At 44.2% G+C, this 14,350-nt stretch overlaps 1 protein-coding gene across 2 annotated transcripts in view; it reads left to right on the top strand.

Annotated features, from left to right (window-relative positions):
• LOC135245129 (polypeptide N-acetylgalactosaminyltransferase 2-like) overlaps positions 1-14,350 on the top strand; it is a 47,913-nt gene that overhangs the window by 30,808 nt on the left and 2,755 nt on the right. Inside the window, exons 3-14 of one of the 2 annotated variants that reach the window (XM_064317986.1) lie at positions 535-688; positions 7,421-7,519; positions 7,632-7,699; positions 8,214-8,279; positions 8,371-8,492; positions 9,258-9,345; positions 10,164-10,251; positions 11,525-11,628; positions 11,908-12,034; positions 12,630-12,722; positions 13,517-13,600; positions 13,798-13,924. In XM_064317986.1, coding sequence (XP_064174056.1) covers positions 535-688; positions 7,421-7,519; positions 7,632-7,699; positions 8,214-8,279; positions 8,371-8,492; positions 9,258-9,345; positions 10,164-10,251; positions 11,525-11,628; positions 11,908-12,034; positions 12,630-12,722; positions 13,517-13,600; positions 13,798-13,924 — 1,220 coding nt within the window. Of the gene's footprint in view, positions 1-534; positions 689-7,420; positions 7,520-7,631; positions 7,700-8,213; positions 8,280-8,370; positions 8,493-9,257; positions 9,346-10,163; positions 10,252-11,524; positions 11,629-11,907; positions 12,035-12,629; positions 12,723-13,516; positions 13,601-13,797; positions 13,943-14,350 lie in introns of both variants that reach the window. The other variant, XM_064317985.1, reaches the window with a different exon arrangement.

The following is a 14,350-nucleotide window of genomic DNA, read 5'->3' as shown; positions in this document are numbered from 1 at the left end:
GTGAGATTAATTGTGCGTAGTTTATATTTCTCTGTTCTGTTCTACTTCGGCAGATATTGCAGCTGAACGTTGCGGAATGATTTAGGTGTCATAGTAAAACAATAATTTGCAGCCTCATTTCATTTGGCATGTATCAATATTTGTTGAGGTTAAAACACTTTGCAATGTTTTGCCTAATGGATATTAGAAGTGGCATGCCGTTATGGATTTTTTGCACTTTAATCTCTGCCGCAGTCTTTTTATGTGTGCAAGACAAAAGCTTGCTTACCGTAGGCCTCTGTTGTTTTGCTGGATTAATTCTGGGAAATGAATTGTCTATCATCAATCCTGGGCTTAGAAAATAGTGGCATTTAGAGGCAATGGAGTCTTCAAATATAATATGTGAAAGAAATTGTCAGGGGGCATTGAAATGGGGACCCATATCTTTCCAGCTGCTGTCCTTTTTGCTCTTAAGGTTGATTTATTTTATGTTCTGGGCCTTTCCAAACTGTGCAGCCTCTCACAGTCCCACGTCTCTCTCACTTCTGCTTTTAGGGAAGGTGAGGTGGCAGGACTTTGATCAGGATTTGTATGTGGGCGCAACCGTGGTGCGTCCGGGACAGGACCCCTACGCCCGCAACAAGTTCAACCAGGTGGAGAGCGACAAGCTTCGGATGGACCGCAGCGTCCCTGACACCAGACACGACCAGTAAGTGTCCGTCTTTCAGCAGCCGACTGGGTTTGCCAGTCAGCTGTGGCCTATGGCTTTCTATCTGGCTTGTGCCCTCTGACCTACTACCAGCCGTTCTCATGGCTGTAGTCAACCGTCCCTGCCCTTGCTTGATCGGTGGCCCTCCGTTCACGGGATAATAATTTGTGGCATCCATCCATTGTTAGCACATGACAACTCCACCCAATGGAATTTTGCCGTCACCAGATGGATGAGTCATTTTTATGCCTCTTGTTTCTTAAACCTGACACACCTATGGGAGCTAGAGATCTGTTCTCTCCCTTTACATTAGTGTGAGTGGTGAATTAGGAAGAGGAAGACGTTCATTCTCAAACTTCACACTCTGGTGATACTACAGGGTGCTTAGACGCATGTGTGCGTACATGAGAATAAATGCTGTGGATTTTTTGTCCTTTGCTTATTTGCTTATTTTAACATACAGTAAATCTGCCTAATTACTACCTGAAGGAATCTAAAGCAGGACATCTGCCTGCATCACACAGGCTAATGTGACCACAGTGTTGGAGTGACAGGACTACGCCACTACGACTCACATCTGCTGATTAATCAGAAATGCAGCCATGTTTTTAGCTGAGGAGGTACAGACAGTGCACAAAAGATTGAGCATATGCAAAAGAAGTGCCTTTCCTCACTGAGAGGGCTGATCCAGTGTGTAAGCATGTTGCAGACTCCCTTCCCCAACCTTTTTTTTTACCTCATTAAGCTTCACAATAAATGCTGCCAGCTTCAAGGCTGAAGGTTTCATTGGCCACAGCCCAGTCAGTCAGTGCATCCATATTTCTGGTTTACCTTCACTAACATAGTTAGAGATAATTTAACAAGGTTAGGATTTCCCTTTATGTGCTAGAAATGAGCCGCAGTCTCCTGGCTATATTGCAGAAATTTCCTTGGGGACAGGAGGCAGTAGGGAACAATAAGGGAACATGGAGTTCTGTTCACATTTAGAGCCACTGAATGCATTGATTAGATGCGTTTATATAGTTAGTTTTGTCTTGTGTTCCTGATATTTGTTCAGGGTGGACAGAGCCAATATGCTTGGGAGGGTGTTTAGAGAATTGGAAGGGAAATGAATGTAACCCCCAGTGGCTATATTTCATTCTCTGTGGTTATTTCCACCGTTCGCTTTTACTGTTACCGAACGCCTTATATTCCATGTTTACTGTAATGTGTGTTGCCCTTTTGTTGTTATTGTTGAAAAATGAAGTGTCATGTCACTCTCAGCATTTGCAGTGCTAATGATTATGCATCTGAAACGAAGCTGGATGCAATGACTGAATGAACTCATAAAGGTTTCACAAATTCAGTCAGTGTTTTTATATGATGCTATAAGTCAGCAGGGAATAGATATAACCACTTTAGGGAATGGAAACAAATTAATTTGTCTTCGGAACAGTCCAAAATAAATTAAACAAAATTAATAACCTGTCCAGAACAGAAAGTTCATTGAAAACTTTGATTATTAGGTAGTGATAATAAATTTTGTTCCGTAAAATGAACAAATACATGCCTCACCAGTGACAGGTAACCACTGTTAATGAAAAATGGATGTCTGCAGCTGTTCAACTGCATTCAACTGCTCTCTCTCCCCTAAAGTCCTCTATGAAGTAAAGGCCTCTCTCTCCCCTATAGCCCACTATGAAGTAAAGCTCTCAACAATTTATTTTTCTCAATTTTAGTTTTCGGAATTTGAAATGGCAACCACAGCACAGACTGCCGGTGCCTTGACCACCCTGCCCATGTGGTCGGTTATCAGTATTGGAAATATGTGATTGGCCATGGCAGATGGAAAGAGCTGATTGGCTGTTAGAGTTGGAAAGAGGCAAGTTGATTGGGTGTGCGAGTTAGAAAGGCAGCATTGGGTTGACGTGTCAACGTGGCATACAAGGACCAAGAATTAGGTCAATTTGCTTCTCCCTGGATGTCCTCCAACACAAACACTCATGCTTGTATTGCCCTCTGCTCTGATGGTCTACCTCTGAAAAGCCAACCTATCCAGCCTTAATTTTAACTCCCATCTAGTCTGATCCTGGGTAAGTAGTTGCCGGCAGTGGGGTTCATTGGAAACAGAGTCTCATTTTCTCTATTTTTTTCCTCCCCTACGAGCACCAGCACTCAGGGACCCATTGGGCGGTCCTGACTAACATATTGTGTGTATATTTTCCCCGGGCTCTGCTTTCAGCTGTCACTGTTATGCCAGCAGCTGACACCTTTCCAGTGGAAGGTGCACAGAGTGAGATATTTGAATAATATGCATACATTTGAATATATTTAGAGTTCCTTCTTCTGGAGTCAACATGTGTAGTGAACCCAGAAATGTATTTCCCAGTTCTGTGACAAGCAGTAATTGCTAATGCTTTAAACCAAGTGTTTTTGCTTGAGCTTCAGGAGCCTGTGTATACTTTGGCTTTGGCACAACTGACAGCAGGAACTCTTTACCTTAGTGGGGAGCGGAGGAAGAAGAGAAAGGCGTGTGTGTCCCTTTACCTGCTCCTGCGGTGATATCAGTGTGGGTGACCATGTTCCACTTTAGGTGCACCCTTCACTTAAAAGCCTGTCTCCTCTTTTACAGCCTTTTGTATTAGCAGAAATTATTGCCAGCAGAAATTTAATTTGAATTGCATGAATTTGTATTTCATGATGCGAAATTGAATGTAATGGTTTGAGCTTGAATTCTGTCTTCAGTACATTTAATTTTCACTTACAGGTTAAAAAAATTCAAATGCATACATTTTCAATTTCAGTTCTTACAATTCAGTTTCAAATTTCTGTAACATATATCTGGCTATTTACAAAAAGGACAAATGAAAAGTGATTCAATCACAGAACTGTTTTTAAAAAAATCACAGAACGGTATAAGAACTTGATGAGGAACTGCCCTTTGCACAATCATATAATGGCTGCCGCTGTGACTCTTAGCTAGCCACGACTGCAAGATTACACCTAGTTGGCTGACTTTGTTATCTGGTTAAGTTAGCTCGCATTAGCACACAGAAGTGTTGATAGCACAGGTTAACATAAATCCTGATGATAATAAACCAGTCATAACTCAATGCACATTTAAAAGAAACTAAGCCAAATATGTCAAGCATGAGGTGATAAACTTGTACCAATTTGACTATTGTAATTAATTTTCTGCTGGCACTAATTTTTGCCCATACGTTTACTCTACGCTGAATGTGTTTAGCCGGTCTATTAGAGGATGAATAAGCCTTCTGTATTTATTGGTATGGTAAATCAGAATTCCTGCACTGCCCTCTCTGTGACCTTTTTATTTAAGTTTCTACAGAGATATCATTTGTTCACTCAGTGTCTAGATTTTCTTCCACCAAAAGAATGTTCTCGGACCAGAAAGTCTTCCCAAGTCCAAGAGGCAAAGAGGCAGCCTCTTCCTCTGAAATTGAGCCAAAATTACTGACAAAGACAGGCACCAATCCCACAGAGCCTCATACACAATAATGTCAGTGTTCTGATGCAGCAGTGGTGCCTCCAATTATATATTAAAGGAAGAACGTTTCAGAAAGTTAGATGGGACAGAACAATAAAAGTCATTCTGAAATATGAATAGAAGCCCTCCAGAGTAATCTAAAAGATGAATAGATGTCCTAGAGTGATCCTGGGGAGGAAACTGAAATAGGAAAATATTGTAATTTATTTCATGAACATCTGGGAGAGAAACTTTGAATGTAATTGTGTGTACAACCTAGCAGAGAAGCCACTTGGAAGTGATGCTGCTGTCGTTGTAATTTTTCTGCAAGTATGAAGTAGTGTTCAAATGAAAGGACATATCCCTGATGCCATCATCATTACGTTACATTAAAAACTCCACAAACATTGCATGTCCTCACAAATGCAAGATGGTCCAGATGAAAATTCACAGGTTTTTTGCTAATTAACCAAGATCATTCTTAACATGATTATCTAGTATTCTCAAAGCCTTGCTCATTCACAAACCAGCTTATCCAGTCTTGCCAGGTTACTTGCTTATTTTGCATCAGGTGTTGCTGAAACATTGGCTGAAACACCTTTGCAATCTGCATAGCTTCCTACACTCCACCATTGCAGTACACTGTTATTCCTCTTACTGCAGTCCTCTCATACTCCTGTTGGGTAACCTGCACTGTCATTACTCATAAGTACAGAGTTCCCTTTTCAGGCTTTCCATCCATTCATAAAAATAACTTTGAGGAGCAGATCAAAACATTGAGTTGGTTTAGTACTGTGACCTTGAATGCTATATATAGCTTTTGTCAGTTCTGGCCCAGTCAGAATCAGATCTGACCCCCATGGTGCATCAGTGCAGTGATAACTGTCCCAGCTGGGCATATTGCCCTGGATGATTCTATCCCCAAATAACCCAGTCATTTGGTCTCTGCTGTGGTCTGGAACATGTCGCGGACCAAAGCTCCATTAGCACTTTAGCAAAATCCCCCCTTTCTCTCCTCAGAATATTGTGCACCCAGGTCCTGTCCAAGCACATCATTACATCCCTCTGCAGCTGTGTTTAAGGTACAAGCCCCAGATACCTGTGATCTCCACAGCGTCTGATTAAAAGCCTCTCGCTCGTACACTAAAGGCTGCTTGTGCTGAACGAGTGCTGCTTGCTCAGGGCTTTAAGGGCCATTAATTCAGCCTCACATCTCTGGGCCCAGCACCTCTGTTCCCAGTTAAAGACCCGCACCACATATGGCGCCGTGAAATAAATGGGATTATTACTGTGATTCATGGGATGTGATAGATTTTCCTGTCAGTTGCTGGGTACAAAGGGCTTAGTGTCTAGTAGATGTTACAAGGACAGGCGTTTGTTTCTTGAGCTCAACAATTTGAACAGGCAGAGTCATGTATGTTGGACCTGCTTGTAAGCAAACAAGGAAGGTGTTATTATCTCTGTGGTAGGGCTGTTCTGGTTTTCTTTTTTTTCTGTTCTCAGCTAGCCTATGCTAACTCTTGGTATTGTGGAACTCAGAGGTACAGGGTTTCGTCTATTCAGATCCTGTACGTTTAAGTCTATAAAACGGAGAACACATTAATTTTTCCCTAAACCGGTTGATGTAGATGAGCCCTATTGGAAATATTGCCTACTCCGGGGTCATTAACCTGGTATTATGGTCATGAAATGATAATTAAGCTCACAGTATATACAGGTTGACTAATGGTTGATGCATCTGGTGTGAGTGGGTTGTATTATAAATAGCTATCTGTGTGGCCACACCTGACACTGTCATTGCAATTACCTGTGTAGCCACACCTGACACCATCATTGTAAATCGGTATGTTTTTAAGCCATTTCATTAGATGTCATTCTCTGGTATGCCTGCCTTACCCTGAACGGTGTCTGCATTCCTGATATTACTAAGGTGTGCATATCCTGCTGAATCATATAATAGAAAAATATCTGGGCCACTGGCTTTTAAAAGAATATAGCTGTCTGCACAGCTGCATTGTGGGTACTTCCACAGATGAACACAGTGGCTTCCTTGTACCTGTCACGGACAATGATTCCTATGTGTTCCATATTAAGCTTTGCCTTTTGGTTATTTGAAAGTTTACTACAGATCAAATCTAGATGATGCACTGTATTTCAAAAAGAAAAAAATGGATTTCTGTTTTGAGGAAGACTTATATTGACACCATCTAAAGGAAGCCTTTGTTAGCCTATTGTACATTACTCACATGGAGATTCAATCTTTTTTTAATTTTTTAGTTTTGGGTCATTCTGGGGGAAATTTGACCCTTTTCAACCTTGAACTTTTAGATTGTTCTGATATTTGACACTCATAATCCTTCAAGGTTAAGGTAAAAAGGGTCCCTTTTCCCCTGGAATGACCCTTTTTGGTATTTTTCTTTTTGGTTTCTTCTACATTTATAATGCGAGGCATTGGCTTGCTGTCCATTTACAAGTAATGAAGCCCATACTGAAGTTATTATTGATAATGTTATTATTGTGAATGTAGTTATTATTGATAATATCTTTCTGAATTTTATATAATCTATTTCCAAATATTACTCTGGTTTGGAACGCATGTTAATAGATGATTGACTAGGAACAAGGGACAATTTTTTCTTGTCAGATGTTGATGTCGGTGTTGTCGGTGTGTAGTTAAGGGTAATGGTGGGAGTGCTGTGCCTCAGTGATTGTGAGATGCACACCACAGGCCATCAATACCACTAGTGTTTGACTCTCCCAGGTCACTTTAAATGACTGAAACAGGGACACACTCATTTCCCCAAATGTCCCACATTGTGAGCACAAGAAATTGCATTTTGAAGGTAAGCATTTCCATGACCCTTCTGAAGGAGAAAAGAGCAGTGCTGTTCTTATGAGGAAGTTACAGGGTATATTTTTAAATTTGTATTACTTGTATTTAAGTATAGAACTCAGTTTAATTCTGCTCGTTCGCTCTGGAAAACCAGGTCATATGATATGGTGCGGATGATATAAGAGCTTATGACTGCAGTAGGATGAGAATGAGGTGATTGTATTCGACTGTGCCACCCACTGTGGTCTGAGTGAATGCTGTGCTTGTGTGCTGCGCAGTTTGTGAAACCGCTAGGCTGCGCGTTGGTGAAACCGGCAGGCTGCGCGTTGGTGAAACACACCGGTCCTTCACTACTCTCGTTTCACCAGACAAACTGATCATAAATGTGTCACTCTTCACTGCCATGTAACTGCAATCTCTGTCTCTCATTCAGCTGTCGACACAAACAGTGGAGGACAGACCTGCCGGCCGCCAGCGTGGTCATAACCTTCCACAACGAGGCTCGGTCCGCCCTTCTGCGAACTGTGGTCAGGTGAGACCACTTCCTCACTTGCAGTCGCTGTGATGTAGGCCTATGCACATGACAGTGTGCTCTCCCGGGCACGGTAAAGTAACCCTCAGCCATCTCCCTCCTTTTTTACTAGTGTCCTGAAAAAGAGCCCGCCACACCTGGTCAAAGAGATTGTCCTGGTGGATGATTACAGCGACAACCGTAAGTGCTGTATAATGTACTGTACTACTGTAAGTGTGCCTGTGCCCATTAGTGTCTGCCTGGCTCTTCCCCTGTAGCTAACACACAGTACACTTATTTCTCTCCTTTCTGCTTTCTCTTAGTTCACTGCCTTCAGCTGCTAAACATGTCCATTACACTCCTGCATATAGCATAATAATACTCAGTTATTTGCGGTATATTAATAGTCTTCCTCTCACAGCATGAATATACACTCTCACACGCACACAACATTAATACACTTAGATATATGTATATTAGGCATTTTCCCAGAGCAGCTTGCATCTTCTTCATTTTTATATGCAGTCCGTTTACACAACTGGATATTTACTGTAGTGCCTCCCTTCCCCACGTTTCCCCGAGCTTCCCTAGCTTTGTTACTGCAAAGGTGAAAATAAGGCCAGTCATGGGCATATGAAACATTCAGTCTTGAGTGTTCCAGAGTGTTTCATTCCCCGGTGAAATCTGATTACAACACACTGCTTTGTGTCTGCAGCTGAAGACGGCTCTTTATTATCTAAAATAGAGAAAGTACGAGTCCTTCGCAATGATCGTCGTGAAGGTGAGGAACATGATTTCTACAGAGGCTTATACTTTATTTAAATTGATAAAAGTATAAAAGTAACGCTGACCCGGTGCTCCATCACGCAAAGGTCTGATGAGGTCCCGGGTTCGAGGGGCGGATGCGGCCACCGCCAGCGTCTTGACGTTCCTGGACAGTCACTGCGAGTGCAACGAGCACTGGCTGGAGCCGCTGCTGGAGAGCGTGGCAGAGGTCAGTTCCCTGCGCCCATCACTTCCTGTGCAAGCTCCACCCCGTCCACTACAACCTGTAGACTCCTGGCCAACAGGCTGAGAAAGTCACTCTCCTTTTAACAAACGATCACCACAGCGCCACCCACACTTTATCTGCACTACCTGTGATTGGCAGGAGCCTGTCCTGAGGCTCACGGTGTCCTTGGGGACTCACCTCACAGCTCTGCCACACTGCACACAGGTCTTCACCCAGGTATATGGGTGCCATGGCTCCTGGCAAAGCACTCTGGGTAAACCCAGTTGGCTCCTCCCCCCATGCATCCAGAAGTGCATTAATGTGATTTAATGTAAACTCTAGCCTCTTCTACAGATGCCCAGTCACCATTTTCTCACATGTTCATCAGGGGAGGGGAGTTTTGTATTTGTTCTGCAGTTATTACATTATGCAATCTACGAATTATGCTACTGACTGCCCTTCCCTTGAAAAAATCCAATAGTCCTTCCACTGAATAATCTCTCTTTAAACTCCAGAGATGGAAAAATAGATTGTTGGCCTTCCATCTCTTTAGATGTAATTATGTTTCTCATTGCCCGTAGCGGTGATATCTGGCTGATATTGAACTGTTATTCAGTCATTTATTTCCCCAGGACAACTGTTGTCCCAGTCTAACGGGGCCAGGGGCAGACAAACATACGCCACTAAGAGAATCATGAAACAGAACCTTTACTGTGTGTGTGCTTGTAAAGGCTGTGGTCTGGCTCATGTTTCTGATGAATATTTCAGGATAAAAGTCGTGTTGTGTCTCCCATCATTGATGTCATCAACATGGACAACTTCCAGTATGTGGGTGCGTCAGCTGACCTCAAAGGAGGTAAGGACCCCCCCCCCCCGTACTCTGTGTGTGAGTGTCTGTGTGAGGGTGTGTCTCTGTGTGTCTGTGTTTCTGTGTGTCTGTGTGTGTGTGTACATGCATGTGTGTGTATGTGTGTGCATGTGTGCGTGTGTGTGTCTGTGTGAGATCAGGCAGAAATGAGAAGCCCTTTTGTGCTGTTTAATTGATTGCCCGGGGATTGTGGCAGACACAGTGCGCTGGAAAAGCTGCTGGATGTGGATGTTCTCTGACCTGCTGGTACTCTGTGGGGCAGCGCAGGCCATGAGGCTGGGTAAACTGAGCACATGAACCCCAGCTGAAAAGCACAGCAGAGTGCCCACACTGACAGCTGGAGCAACACTGTGCGCTTGGTTTACTGGCCCACAAAGCGGCTTTGTTGCGTCCGTTAGACTCCTTTGTAAAAACGTGTGGAGGGAAATTACATGTCGTGTGATGCTGTCCGTGTTCTCCCTGGTGTCTTCAGGACCAGGCCCAGAACCCCAGCTCATTCAAAACCCTGAACCCACTCAGAGTGGGACAGAAATGCAACTAATACATATGCATAATAGCCAAGCAAACATATAGGTGCTTATGACTGGTACCAAACATAATTACAGCTCCCAGTTTACTTATAAAATAAATGAATCGGATGACAGGATGTAATCAGCATTTCTTAGTATTTCTTCACTTGTACATAGGAGTAAAATTGAGTGTTTTTACATTTTAGATTTAGTGTTTGTTAATTAGGATGCTTTGAAACTAAGTGTCAGGGAGCTGATTTTCTGAGCTGATATGAACTGTAAAACTTTTCTCTCCAGGGTTCGACTGGAACCTGGTGTTCAAGTGGGACTACATGACATTAGAACAGAGACGGGCTCGACAAGGCAACCCCACCGCTCCCATAAAGTATGTATCCCTTCCTCTCTCTGTCTGATGCGCTGATCGCTTACAGGCACCGAGAACTGCAGAGAATCGGAGCGGAGCTGGATAGGAGGCGTGGAACAGGATAGGTGTGACTCCACCTGGCTGTGAGCAGCTTTGGCAAAATGTAGCCTCACTGGTGGGACCTGCTTTTCTCTTCTGCTCCAACATCTCTGCCAACTCTGCCGACACTGTGGATCATCTCCTCCTTCATTTCACTTCTATTCCTCTGTTGCCCAAAGTGCAGAGATTAAATTCAGCTGGAGTAATGTAATTACTAGCAGGCAGCGCAAGATCTGAACCAAAACGTACATTAACTCCAATCCCCACTACTGCAGTAACATTGAAAAAGGATTAGCTTCATCAGCTCTTCCCCTAATCTGCTGTTTTTATATTTCATTCTAAAATGGCTGCTGTTGTGTGGCCTGTCCCACAGGGAAGAGAGTTATTATCCGTAGCTGCACGTTGTTATCACAGCTGCACCTGTGGAGGTAGGGAGGGAGCTCAGTCAGCAGGGCATTCATCTGATACCAGACCTGCATTTTATATTAAAGTTACTTTATCAGACATTCTTACCCTGAGCAACTTACACAGCTTAGTCTCTACATACCGTACAGTCAACTTATACAGCTGGGTGTTTACTGAAGCAACTCATGCTAAGTGCCTTGATCAAGGGTATAACAGGAGTGGCCCACCTGGGATTTGAACCAGGAAACTAGTTCCTGGTCCAGTTCCTTAACTGTTACACCACAGTACCAACCTGCGCCCCCCTCTGGTCAGTCAGGCGCTCTTCCTGGAGAAGCTGCAAACTGCCATTGTGTTTAAGTGCAGACCTGCGGAGGGAAAAGCAGGTCTGCGGCTGACGTAGTGCGCTTCAGAGGAGAGAGAGTGCTTGTCTGCTGAGATATGTATTTGGGCAAATGTGGGACAAATGGTAAAATTGAAGAAAAAATATATAAGAACATTTTTTTTTGTGTTTTTTCATTCATTTTTATTGAGCTTTGGCATTTGTCATATTTGTTTGAATGTAAACATTCTAGTGTGTTGAAATGAAATTGAACTGGAAAAGAGTTTATGAAGTGTGACCTCTTATCAGTTGCTCTGAACGGATGTGTTGGTTCAGTCTTCTGTGAAATGTATAGATTTGTTGTAAGGGACACGCTTATATGGGGGGAGGGGGGGTGGGGGTTAGCCAGCTACTCTCCCATGTGGGGGGCCTGGCTCACCTGTCCTTGTCTGTTATTTTATCCGTCATCAGGACACCCATGATTGCAGGAGGCCTCTTCGTCATGGACAAGGACAATTTTGAAAAGCTGGGAAAATATGACATGATGATGGATGTCTGGGGGGGAGAAAATTTAGGTGAGCAAAAAAAGTTTGTATTCCACGTGAAGATGTATAGACTGGTGCAGCGTTTAGAGTGTTGAAAGGCTGGTTTTCTTCTTGGGCTGAAGAAAAACTACCAAACAGGGCTGACGGGAATAACCCTGCATGTTTATGCGGTAATATAATTGTGTTCATAGCTGTGTGTGCTGTAATATGTATATATATATGTGGAAACGTGTGTGTATGTGTGGGTGCATCTGTGGGTATCTGTGTTCGTGTGTGTGTGTGTGTGTGTGTTTGTGTTCCCATGTGCAGAGATCTCGTTCCGGGTTTGGCAGTGTGGAGGCAGCCTGGAAATTATCCCCTGCAGCAGGGTGGGGCATGTCTTCCGAAAACAGCACCCCTACACCTTCCCTGGGGGCAGTGGTACTGTCTTCGCCAGGTAAATTCTCCTTTACATCATCTATATGATCCACCAGCCCTAATATCACCTACATACTCTTCAAGCTTGACCCTGGCTACACTTTCACCTAAATGCATAATGACATGACATTACATTATATTCATTAAGCGGAAGTTCTTATCCAGAATTCCTAACAGTGCAAGGGAATGTGAGTGCATCCAGTTGTATGACCTGTTGCCTGTAGATGCTGTAAGGCTGTTGCTTGTAGGCCTGGCTGGTCTAGGTGGCACTGATCTAGCTGGATGTGCACTGGATTCAACGGACTGGGCAGCGATGCTCTGCTTCCATCTGGTGGCCGCATACTGCAACTGCATCTCATTTTCAGAGACTCATATCTCTCTCTCTCTTTCTCTCTCTCTCTCTCTCTCAGAGATAAGATGCTTGTTATGTGAACGGCCATGAACATTATAAATGTTGTGCCTTTGATTGTTGCACTTGCTGAGTTGAGAAACGGCCCGTGTCCTGTGTTGGCTATAAACCATGCACAGTTATGTTTTTGTTCCATGTCTATGAATGCTGCGGCATTTGTTCTGTGTGTAAATGCATCTGTGTGTGTGTGTGTGTGTGTGTGTAGGAACACACGTCGTGCTGCAGAGGTTTGGATGGACGAGTATAAGAACTTCTACTACGCTGCTGTCCCCTCGGCCCGAAACGTCCCCTATGGCAAGTAGGTGTCACCCACACAAGTGCACCCCCCACATCACCCTTCCACACGCCTGTGCACTGCCCCACACAAGCTCAGCTGTGTCCGTCTTACCTTCCAGAATGATCCAACCTTAACTTCCAACCTATTAAACTGTGGTGGTTCAGCACTGTAGACTCAGCTTGAGGCTGTACATACCTAACCCAGTGATATGAATGACTTCTGACCTCTGTCCCTTGACACTCACTTCCAAGTTAATGAGCCACCACAGTAGCCAGTTCAACGTGCCCACATGCTATTGGAGAACTTCTTTCTGAGGAAGTGTGCAATCAGTTCTGAGCTGAAACAGTTTTCTGTAAGATATTTCCCTTGTGTGTTCACTGAACTACTTACAGAAATAGGTGCATTGCCCCAGGGCTTATTCTTTGAGTCACGTTAGTTTCTTTTTTTTTTCTCTTTTGTGAGATGGCATATTTGGATGGGAATTATCATATAACCTGTGTGGCATCAGTCACTCCTTACGCATACAAGATGCACACCCCAACTAGCATACCTTTGATTTTTGCACCCCATCTTTGTGTGACTAATTTTTTTTATTGAAACACCTCTCAATTTTACTGAAACTCCCTCTTAGAGTGTAAAATTTTTACTCCGACTTGTGGGGATGAATTTCTGTAAATACATTACAGTTCACCCCCTTTATTTTCAGAATTGCAGTAGCCATACTTATAGGATGAGCTGTAAGATGTGTCATTGACACTCATTTTTGGTTAAAATGTGCACGTTTTGATTGATGCGTTTTACTCTGTGGCTGTCAGCGTTCAGAGCCGTCTGGAGATGAAAAAGAGGCTGGCCTGTAAACCTTTCAAGTGGTACCTGGACAACGTCTACCCAGAGCTCAGGTGAGACCAGGCCTTCCTACATTAACTGGTGTGTCATGTGACCTGCTAGACTCTTTTTAGGGTGAAGGCATGGTCACCGTTTAACCTCGACAGGTACTGTCCCCACGGGCCCTGCCACAGTGTGTCCATGGTGCAACTCACCCATCTGCCGGAGCTGCAGTGTTCCGCTCCCTGACCAGGCCTTTCCTTCCCCGCAGGGTCCCAGACCACCAGGACATCGCGTTTGGTGCTCTGCAGCAGGGATCCAACTGTCTAGACACGCTGGGACACTTTGCCGATGGTGTGGTGGGGGTGTACGAGTGCCACAACGCCGGGGGCAACCAGGTACCATTCCGAGCTCAGGTACCGTGCGGCTTCATTTCTATGGTCTCAGGTGCACACCGTGGGATATAACCTGGGATATAACCGTGGCAACTGTGCACCTGGGTGATGACCATAGCAGCGACGCATTACCATGGCCGCTACCCGGCACACACTGGCTTGTTCTGGCATGGTGAACTAGCCATACGTGTGTAAGTTCCCAAAGCGTGTTTAACGCAGCCATTGGTCAGGCACTAACGGGCCTGTCAGCTGGCTACGGGACACTTGCTACAGAGTGCACCCTAATTCCCCAATTAGGCTTCTCGACGAGTCTCAGGGTAGGTGGGGACTCACTCTGGGTGTTGATGGACTAGTGGGTCAGAGGGTGAATGCCTGTGATGCGTGAGTCCCCCAGTAGGGGTCAGAAGTGTGTGTTCATTGGTTCACTGG

The sequence above is a fragment of the Anguilla rostrata genome, chromosome 18 (assembly GCF_018555375.3).
Source record: "Anguilla rostrata isolate EN2019 chromosome 18, ASM1855537v3, whole genome shotgun sequence".
In the NCBI taxonomy this organism is placed as follows: domain Eukaryota; kingdom Metazoa; phylum Chordata; class Actinopteri; order Anguilliformes; family Anguillidae; genus Anguilla; species Anguilla rostrata.
The sequence above is the reverse complement of the archived record's forward strand: the minus strand, read 5'-3'. Positions and strand labels throughout refer to the sequence as shown.